Source organism: Citrus clementina, unplaced genomic scaffold (assembly GCF_000493195.1).
Source record: "Citrus clementina cultivar Clemenules unplaced genomic scaffold, Citrus_clementina_v1.0 scaffold_4, whole genome shotgun sequence".
Lineage (NCBI taxonomy): Eukaryota > Viridiplantae > Streptophyta > Magnoliopsida > Sapindales > Rutaceae > Citrus > Citrus x clementina.
Window position 1 is genome coordinate 114,126 of NW_006262274.1, and position 10,006 is coordinate 124,131.

A 10,006-nucleotide genomic window follows, 5' to 3' on the forward strand; every position below is an offset into this window, starting at 1 on the left:
TTTATTAAATGATTCAATTTTTTCAAATCCAAATTGAATTGAATCATTTATTTGATTCAAACTAGTGGCACTCATGTACTCAGCATATATTGAGAAAATAAGTTCAATCTCTATCGGTCTCCTTCCCTTAAAATAAGGATAGATTTCTTCTTACATATTTCTAGGATTAAATTTTAAGTTTAATGTTCGGTAGACCTCTAGATTACAGTAAAATATTTAAGGGTAATTTTTTCAAACCTCCCCTGAGGTTTGAGGCTGTTGCAAGTAGATGGTGAAAATCATTTTATTTGTAAAAGGCCCCCTACCGTTAGTTAAAATTTTTATTGACTAACTGTTGACTTTGAAAAGACAATATTACTCCCAATATTTACAATTCTAAATATTTACAATTTCATAAGTAATTAAAATAATTATTTTCACCATGATCAAGTTATTGATATTTCCTTAAAATCTTAAAAAAATAAAATTACAAATCTTAAAATAATTTTTTTAAGTTTGTAATAAAATTACAAATCTTAATTATTTGATATAAAAATGTAATTTTTTAAAGTTTGTAATAAAATTACAAATCTTAATTATTTGATATAAAAATATAATTTTTTTTAAGTTTGTAATTTTTTTTTTAAGATTTTAAGGAAATTTTAACTGACGTAAACTATTATTGGGGGTAATATTGCCTTTTTAAAGTCAACAGTTAGTCAATGAAAATTTTAACTAACGGTAAGGGGTCTTTTATAAATAAAATAATTTTCACCGTCTACTTGCAACAGCCTCAAACCTCAGGGGAGGTTTTTAAAAATTACCCAAATATTTAAACCTAGAGTCTAGTAAATTTCAGATTGGAATAAGTTTATTTTTTCAAAAAAAAAAATTCTAAGCAATAGTATTTCTCTGTAATTTCAACTTGCATAAACAACGAACAAGTCAACTGTTCACCTAGTTTTGTCCAAAGCCGAAGCTCTAGAAAAAAGAAGTTTCCCAGAATCCAACCACACACGTAACTCCAAAATCTACCCACCTTTTGTTTTGCCATTTTATTAACGCCTTCTTTCCTTTTGCTTACCCTTTTTCTTGCCATGCTAGTTTAGGCTAGGTTAGCTTGTTTGTAATATTAAAATAATCAGTCAAAATATGCAATTGGACAGTCTTGGTCCTGCCTGACAGCTAACACCTTCTACGTACGTATAAAAGTTTTGGTTTCACACTTGACAATTCTTCTTTTTTTCATTTCACCAGCTATGTATACCTTTCAGCTATGCATACCTTCAATTAAATTAAAAGCTTGCTTCTTCTTCCTCTATTTCTATAACTAAATAACAGTTACTGGGTTCTGTTGGAGGAGCTAGTTACTAAGAAACTTGAGCGAGCTAGCTTTTGCATTCATGGGTTCTTGCTTCAGCGCTGAAACTGACAGTCCTCTTCCCAATGGTATCAATACGATCATCTCTCTCCTCTCTCTTAATGCTTATTTGAGCTTGTTATGCGCTTGTTACCCTTTCTTTAATGTGTAATATATATATACACACACACATACATATTTTAGCTACTTTTGATTGTTGATTTTGTCTTCTTTAGCTTTCTTTCTTTCAACGGGAACTTGTGACTTTGATTGATGCTATGTTATGTTGGTTGCCAAGAAAAAGGAGGAATTAGTTTAAATGAACATTTGGGATTTTGATTTTTGGATTATGGTCATGGATCATTATTGAACCCAGAAAAAATTATGTCTGGAACATTTAATCAGCTTAAGTGCAATATGAATCTATTTTACAAAATTGGCTTTGTTTTTTTAAAAAAAAACTTCAATTGACTATTTTGTTTATAAATAGCTATATATGGCTTTGATATCTATAGGGGCAAATTCAAAATGCAGCAGAAAAGACGGAAATGGTACTAGTGGGTCAAGCAGCAGGGTCTCATCTGTCTCAGTGGTTCCTCGGACAGAGGGTGAGATCTTGCTAGGCTCTAACATAAAGAGTTTCAGCTTCAATGGACTCAAAACAGCCACCAGGAACTTCCGTCCAGATAGTGTTTTGGGTGAAGGTGGATTTGGTTGTGTCTTTAAGGGGTGGATTGATGAGCATACATATGCACCGGCCAGGCCTGGGACTGGCATGGTTATAGCTGTGAAGAGGCTTAATCAAGAGAGTCTGCAGGGTCATCTGGAATGGTTGGTGAGCATCACACTTCTACCCCCTTGCAATGCAATTTTAGTTTTCTTAGGACCTTACTTCAGTGTTTGGACTTTATATTTCCCTTGTTAGTTGAGTGATGTTCCCTCTTCCTATTGATAGTAGTAACTAATTTCTTAGCTCCACTTGTTCTACAGACAGAAATCAAACACCTGGGACAATTGTATCATCCTAATCTTGTAAAATTGATCGGCTATTGCTTAGAGGATGACCACCGGCTTCTGGTGTATGAATTTATGCCCAAGGGCAGCTTAGAAAATCATCTATTTAGAAGTGAGTCTATTAAGATCACCTCTGTTTAGTAATGTAGTCTTTTAATTCAACTTCTCATTGTCTATGAACTAACTTGTCTCTCTTCTAATTGAATCATTACTTATTAGATATCTAAATTGTCATTGAAGCAGGAGCCTCTTACATTCAACCGCTTTCGTGGACCATTCGCATGAAGGTTGCCCTTGGTGCTGCCAAGGGTCTAGCCTATCTTCATAGTGATAAAGCAAAAGTGATATATCGAGACTTCAAAACTTCCAACATCCTGCTTGATTTAGTGAGTGAAGCATATTTAGCTTTTGAATTCTGTGGCTTTTGCTAGTGTCTCATTATGCTTACAGGTGTCTCATACTGTTTCTTACCATAAAATGACAGAACTACAATGCTAAACTCTCTGATTTTGGGTTGGCCAAGGATGGACCGACAGGGAGCCAAAGCCATGTCTCCACAAGAGTCATGGGTACTTATGGGTATGCAGCTCCAGAATATATGGCCACAGGTATCTTTCAACTTGCGCTGCTGTTATTCACATTTGAGTGCAGTTTGTTCCACTTTTTCCTTCAACTTCCAATGTGTGTGCTTTATTTGACTTATGCCCTAACCATATACAAAACATGAAGCTTCCAAATGGGGTAATTAATGTCATTAGCTAAAAACTTTATCATAGTGGCATCATGCGTAAGCTCTATTAAGCCACCCCTCAAGTCATTTTCGAGATTCTTAAATTGGTCATTATTATTGCTTTCTCCTTGGAAAATTCTTTGATTATCAAATTCCAACTCATACAGTTCTCACTTGATTTTAAGCTTTAAACTCTGTCTCTATTAGAACGTTACTCCTTTTTCCTCTGTGCTTATGTGTAAATGTTTATTTTCTGGAATTAGCTTTCTGAATTTATCAGTATGCAGGCATTCTCAACTTCTTCCAATCCTCACTCTTTTCCTTTTTTGAAGGACATCTAACCGCGAAAAGCGATGTGTACAGTTTTGGGGTTGTTCTCCTCGAAATGTTAAGCGGTAGACGAGTAATTGACAAGAACAGACCATCTAGAGAACATAATTTAATTGAATGGGCCAAACCTTACCTTCAAAGCAAACGCAGAATTTTCCAAGTTATGGATGCTCGTATTGAAGGCCAGTACTCACTTGGTGCAGCACTAAAAACAGCTGTACTAGCAATCAAATGCCTATCAAATGAACCAAAGTTCAGGCCTACCATGGATGAGGTGGTAAAAGCATTGGAACAAATTCAAGATACCAATGATGCAGGTGTCTCTCGAGATGAATCCCTCCAGAATTCTGATCGCAGTACATACAAAAGAAAAGGTCTCAATGAAAATGGCCAAGGCAAAGCTAGCGTTCATCATAGGCCATCTGAGAGGAGATAGATAATATATTTGATGCATGCTTTATTTTTTCTATTTGCTTTATGTATGAAACATTGATGTATCTTGGACCAGCATTGTAATAACAAGTCACAATCTATGTACAGTTTTTCTACAGAATCTTAAATTGATATTTGCTTCTTTTGTATTTTCTTGTTTCTCCTCGTATTGTTGTAAGCATTCGTGTCTGTTTGTGCTATTTTACAGCAGCCTGCATGGTAGCAGAAACTTAAAATCACTGTCTGCCGCCGCAACCTGATACTGAATGTACCTTGATGTCACAATGCAAAACAAGTTGGACATTACAGTATATAGTAAAAACAATAAGGACTGAATTGTATTTTTCACCAAGAAAGAAATTCGAAACTGGAGGGTTATTTTTGTCTTTGCAACGGAGCGTGAGGTGCGGAGGTTTTAGCAGGAGAGGAGATAGACGTCGAAGCAGGGGTTTTAGTGAAAACAGAGAGAGGAGAAGGAAAGGATAATTGCCGTTTCAATGACTCTGCTTCGGCAAGTGATCTCTGCTCCCGTAGCACATGCGGTGGTGCTTTCTCGCTCCTGCCTTGCAGTTTCTGTGACCCCGCGGCGCAAGTTATCTGTTTCTTCTTCTTCACGTGCCCCTCGCGTGGACGCCAACGTGCTCCTTGGCATGTCCGAGCAGGAGCTTCAAAAACTCGCCGTCGACCTCGGCCAGGTACAATCCAACCAAATTAAAAGGAAAAACGGAAACATTTTTTGTTTTTATTATTAAATAAAAATTCTTCTTTTTTTTGGAAATTTATAATTTAGCAAAGTTACAGAGGGAAGCAGCTTCATCATCTAATTTACAAAAGAAAGGTCAAAGAAATTGAAAATTTTATTCAACGTGAGTACATTACGTTGTTGCCTTTTTTGTTAATTTTTATTTTATTAATGCGTATTTGGTGTCTAAATTTCGGTTTTTTTTTTTTGGCTATAATTTGTAATGAAAGTGCCTCAGTCCTTCAGAAATGATCTCCAAGAAGCTGGATGGACGGTTGGTCGCTTGCCGATTTTTCGCACGGTCACTGCAGCTGATGGAACTGTTAAAGTACTTATAAATACATCAAATTTACATAATTACATTAGCTGTTTTTTATTTCATCTTTTTGTCCTTGCATGTGTTTTCAGGTAGTTATTATATAAATGTTAATGTATGATGTACATTGAGAAAGATTTTACTTAATTATTTATGCATGGTGCTGATTTTGCAGTTGCTAATAAAGCTGGAAGACAACAGATTGATTGAAACTGTTGGCATACCAGTTGAAGACGAGAAAGGTCCCATGCGTCTTACCGCTTGTGTGTCATCGCAGGTGTTTTTCATGCATCATTACTGACAAATGAAAAATTTTCTTCTTCGAAAGATTATTCCTTGATTGAGCATAAGAAATTGTCTTATCCTTTGGGTATTCAGGTAGGTTGCCCATTGCGTTGTTCGTTTTGTGCCACTGGAAAGGGAGGATTTTCAAGAAATCTTTCAAGCCATGAAATTGTTGGGCAGGTTCATTTCTTCTTTTTTAAGTTTTTAAATGTTGACACATCAAAATCCATATAATCTCATTGGCTACATTATTTGACAATAAAGTGGTTTTAGTGTGATGAGATTTATCCTGTCTTTTTATCCAAGCTAGTATCTGTTTCTTCAGCATGATGCAGTTTGTTTCAGGTGTTAGCAATTGAAGAGATCTTCAAGCATAGGGTGACAAACGTAGTGTTCATGGGAATGGGCGAGCCAATGTTGAACCTAAAGTCTGTGCTTGAAGCACATCGATGTTTGAATAAGGTGCTTCTACAACTATTTGTTCATGTCATCTTGTCGTTCTGTTAATTCTTTTTCATAGTGTGTGCATGTCTTTATGTGTGTTTTGAAGTTAAGCTTATGTGTATTCGATTGCTCTTGTTTTTTGTAGGATGTGCAAATTGGACAAAGGATGATTACAATTTCCACTGTGGGGGTTCCGAACACAATTAAAAAGTTGGCCTCTTACAAACTTCAGTCAACATTGGCTATCAGGTCTGGTAATCTTGTATAGAATTTGTTAACTGATACTGTGGTGTTCATGAGTATTTAGGCTACTTCTGTAGAACTGATTGTTCTTAAACTCATTGAATTTGACTCAACATCTGGCACTTGGCCAGTAGCATGAAACTGACCTCAACTTTTCTCAAATTCATAAGTGTTGAACCCTTTGACTAGCCCATGTATCTAAATGTTCTCTTTCCGCTAAAAAGTAGCTTTTGTCTTTTCACAAGAAAGATTCAGCATCCTGAATATGCGGAAATCTCATCTCAAATAGCCGATGAAAACTTGTGTCCCAGTGTCTGTGGCATTCAGTCTTATGATTCAATAACTCAATAAGTTTCTGAATTATTCACATCTTTCTTCACTAAAGTATAGATATCTTTGTTCTGATGACTCGGCAATTGTTTGTATGGAATATTCTCTCCTCCTTGCTCTGTTCTCATGTTTTACTAGTTTGCCCTTTAGTTTTCTTGAGCTTTTGAAGCAGACCATATTTTCAGTTGATGAGAACTTTATTTTTATTCATATATTTTCTCCTATGCTCCAGCTTACATGCTCCAAACCAGAAACTGAGGGAATCAATTGTGCCAAGTGCAAAGTCCTATCCTCTTGAAGCAATCATGAAGGATTGCAGGGATTACTTCCAAGAAACGAGTCGACGGGTGTCCTTTGAGTATGCACTATTAGGTACAGTGGTTTTATGATGTGTTTATTTCTCGGATTGGGGAATCGGACTCTGGAATGGAAATGATTGATGATGTTTACTTGTTTAAAGAAATGAGATGTGGAATGAAGCATGTGGGGTCCACAAGTTTTGGGGATTAAGGAATGGAACTTGATTTCCATGGGGGGTTGGGAATTGAGTTCTCATTCCTTAAGCTCCTCCTTCTACCCCACCCTCATTTCATAATTCCACTTTTGTCCTCAATTGAAATATTATTATTGTTGTTATTCTTATTTTTATAATGGTTGTTTTTAATAATAATAATAAGAAGAAGAAGAAGAAGAAGAAGAAGAATAACGGCAACAACAATAATAATAATACTATTATGATGATAAAATTAATAACAACAACAACAACAACAATAATGATAATGTTGATATTAATTAAATAATAATAATAGTAATAATAATTTTAACAATAATAATAATGTTAATATTAATTAAATTATTATTATTGTTAAAATAATAATAATAGTAATAATAATTTTAACAATAATAATAATGTTAATATTAATTAAATTATTATTATTGTTAAAATTATAATTATTGTTTTCATTATTATTATTGTTGTTGTTGTTGTTGTTTTTATTCTTGTTTACTTTGACTTGAAACCAGAATGGATTGTTGCAAAATACTAAAATGACCTTCTGTCATTATTTATAATAATAATTGTGATTATTATTATTCAATTAGTGTATGATTGAACGCCTTCCTGTTTGCTTGAGCTCTCCGCTTTCTTGATTAGTAAGCACACCATTACTTGATATGAACTTATTTCCCCTTCCTTCTCTGTTGGACTTACATAAAGGCTGAAAACATGAAAAGTAATGCAAATTGACCCTTTTCTATTATATTTTATTGGCAGCTGGAGTCAATGATCAAGTAGAACATGCAGTAGAACTTGCAGAGCTACTTCATGAGTGGGGACGTGGTCATCATGTGAACCTCATACCCTTTCAATCCAATAGAAGGATCTGATTATCAACGCCCTTACAAAAAGGCGGTTTGTTCATGACCATGCCATATCCCTCGCATTTTCAACTATAATCCTCATCTCCTGATTCAGTCTGTTGTCTATTTTACATAAATTTTTTATATTTCATCTTCCAGGTGCTAGCATTTGCAGGTGCTCTGGAGTCCCATAAAATTACCACTAGCATACGTCAGACAAGGGGACTGGATGCTAGTGCAGCATGTGGTCAGCTAAGAAATGAATTTCAGAAGAGTCCTTTGCGCATTGACTCTAGTAATTCAAGTTCTGAATCAGACATTGCTGTAGCTTCTTGATGGCAAATGTGGATTCTTTCATACCATACACCTCGATTCTCTCTTCCCTATCAACAACAGAGCTTTTCCCCCACCCTCCCGAAAGATGCTTGTTGGTGAAGCTGATTGTGGCACAGCTAGTTTTAGAATGGTCGGTACTCATTGTGTTGGCTGCGAGTCTCTGTGCTTACTTTGTACAGGACATATGCTAGGGCAAAGATAAGAGTGAGGATTATTAATCTTGTCTCATTGGTTCACTTTCTTACGATGACAAATGTATGTTTACCATTGAATGAGTGAAGATTATTGATCTCTCTATAGACACGTCAACAATTGTATTATTCGGTTTGTGTGACTGAATTACTTCTAGTAATTTAGCTTTACAGATGTTGTGAATTATTGCCACTGTAATTGATATGCTTCTTTCTTGAGATGAATTTGAAGTATTTATCTAAATTTGAGGGTGGTTGTAGCCTTTGTTGAAAATTTGACAAATGTTCTTATCTATTTGTAATATTTGAAGATAAAGGTGTATGGAATAAAATTGCATTATGGTAATTATTTGACTTTACAAGGTAGTTTTTTATAGGGATGTTTGCGGATTGGATTTTGCAGATTAGACATCAATCTTTATCCAATCCACGATTTTGGGGATTATAAATTTTTAATCCAATCCAATCTACGGGTTGATGAAATTCAATTCAAATCCAATCCAGTCGTCTGCGGATCAGATGCGGATTTGACTTAATTCATATGCAATTCACTATTTTACGGATTGATTTGTGGGCTAAAAATTTTTAATCATGTCCTATTCGTGAACTAGTTAAATAAAAAAATAATATAAAAATAATTTTACTACTGATTAAATTTAAAATTAAATAAGATTTAAATAAATATTATTATCAGATAAGACATAATATGGTGTTAATGTAACTATATTTTAACTTATTTATTTATTAGTAAGTATAATATCATATTTATAAGTTTAATTTTTTTTATTAAATAAATATTTTTTTATTTTTTTGCGGATTCGTGGATTTTTGTGAATTCACAGAAGTAAATCCATATCCAATCCATCAACTCTAGATTTTTAAATTTTCAATCCAATCCAATCCACCAATTCACGGATCGGATTTCTACGAATTAGACGGATTGAACAGATCGGTCCAACACCCCTAGTTTTTCAATATTTACAAGGAGAATGACCATGAGATCCATAATGTTTTTTCATTTTCTATTTTATACCAATTGGGATTTTTATTTATTTTTTTCTTACCATCTCAATATATTTTAAAACTTGTGATGTCGCATAATGTTAGGACTTAGGGTTGGCAATGGGATGAGGTGGAACGAGATTTATGAACCGTAGTCATGTCCCGTATATGCAATTGGGAAAAAAAATGATTAATTGTCGTCGCTTTACTTTTTTGGGGTAAAAATATATTCTAATCCCGTTCCAAATTATTGAATCTTATCCTAATAGAAAAAATTGTCATATCTACCAACAACTAGGGTTGGTAATGAAAAGGGATAGAACAAGATTTGTCAATCACAATCATGTCTCGTATATGCAAATGAGACAAAAAAAAGTTTTATTCCTGTCTTTTTATTATTTTTTTTAAGGCAAAAATATATCTCAATCTCATCTCAAATGGGAGGGATCCCGTAGAATCTCATCCCAACAAAAAAAATTATCATTCTTATTAGGACTCTTTATGTTCCGGCATTGCAATTTAACGTTTAAAACTACTTATTTTATATATTTTAATAAAAAATAACGCTGGGTAAATATTTTGAAAATGGTTTATTCTATAATTTGTTTTTGTACTATAACTTTAAAAAGCAATATGGGATTGCTTTTTAAAAGTAGTAATAATAACGGGGGAGATTATTTGAATCAAATTATTTTTTAACCCACTTATTAATCATCTTTTATATTACTAAATTATCTTTAAAGTAAATTACAATAAAGGACAAACTAAAATTTATAAATAAAAGACATTTACTCTTTAAACCCATTTAATCTAAATTTATTACATGTAAGTAAAATCTTTTTTTTTTCCTCCAATTAATGTCAAACATAGCTTTTACACTGTGTCATTATTGTTAAATTATCAATCAAATGTC

At 33.8% G+C, this 10,006-nt stretch overlaps 2 protein-coding genes across 3 annotated transcripts; both read left to right on the forward strand.

Annotated features, from left to right (window-relative positions):
• Positions 1 to 1,029: 1,029 nt before the first annotated feature.
• On the forward strand, positions 1,030 to 3,945 carry LOC18044187 (receptor-like cytoplasmic kinase 176). 2 transcript variants are annotated; one of them, XM_024185463.1, is made up of 6 exons: positions 1,030 to 1,428; positions 1,855 to 2,174; positions 2,330 to 2,465; positions 2,594 to 2,739; positions 2,838 to 2,961; positions 3,416 to 3,945. In XM_024185463.1, exons 1-6 carry the CDS (start codon positions 1,383 to 1,385, stop codon positions 3,847 to 3,849), a joined length of 1,206 nt encoding a protein of 401 aa, XP_024041231.1. In that variant the 5' UTR covers positions 1,030 to 1,382; the 3' UTR covers positions 3,850 to 3,945. The 2 variants fall into 2 exon arrangements, with proteins under 2 accessions (XP_024041231.1, XP_006435539.1); XM_006435476.2 differs by having other exon boundaries at positions 1,036 to 1,428; positions 2,597 to 2,739.
• Positions 3,946 to 4,247: 302 nt separating this feature from the next.
• On the forward strand, positions 4,248 to 8,310 carry LOC18043570 (probable dual-specificity RNA methyltransferase RlmN). Its single transcript, XM_006435478.2, is given in 11 exon segments — positions 4,248 to 4,540; positions 4,636 to 4,711; positions 4,818 to 4,915; positions 5,079 to 5,180; positions 5,282 to 5,368; positions 5,534 to 5,650; positions 5,778 to 5,881; positions 6,438 to 6,577; positions 7,479 to 7,564; positions 7,566 to 7,616; positions 7,724 to 8,310. Coding segments are annotated over 11 exon segments (1,236 nt in total). The 5' UTR covers positions 4,248 to 4,342; the 3' UTR covers positions 7,901 to 8,310.
• The last annotated feature ends 1,696 nt before the right edge of the window (positions 8,311 to 10,006 follow it).

Excerpts from the sequence above, each read along its gene's own strand:
- LOC18044187 (XM_024185463.1), top strand. The coding sequence starts at position 1,383 with ATGGGTTCTTGCTTCAGCGCTGAAACTGACAGTCCTCTTCCCAATG. Across the intron at positions 1,429-1,854 it reads TGACAGTCCTCTTCCCAATG|GGGCAAATTCAAAATGCAGC; the intron begins GTATCAATACGA and ends TGATATCTATAG. Across the intron at positions 2,175-2,329 it reads AGGGTCATCTGGAATGGTTG|ACAGAAATCAAACACCTGGG; the intron begins GTGAGCATCACA and ends CTTGTTCTACAG.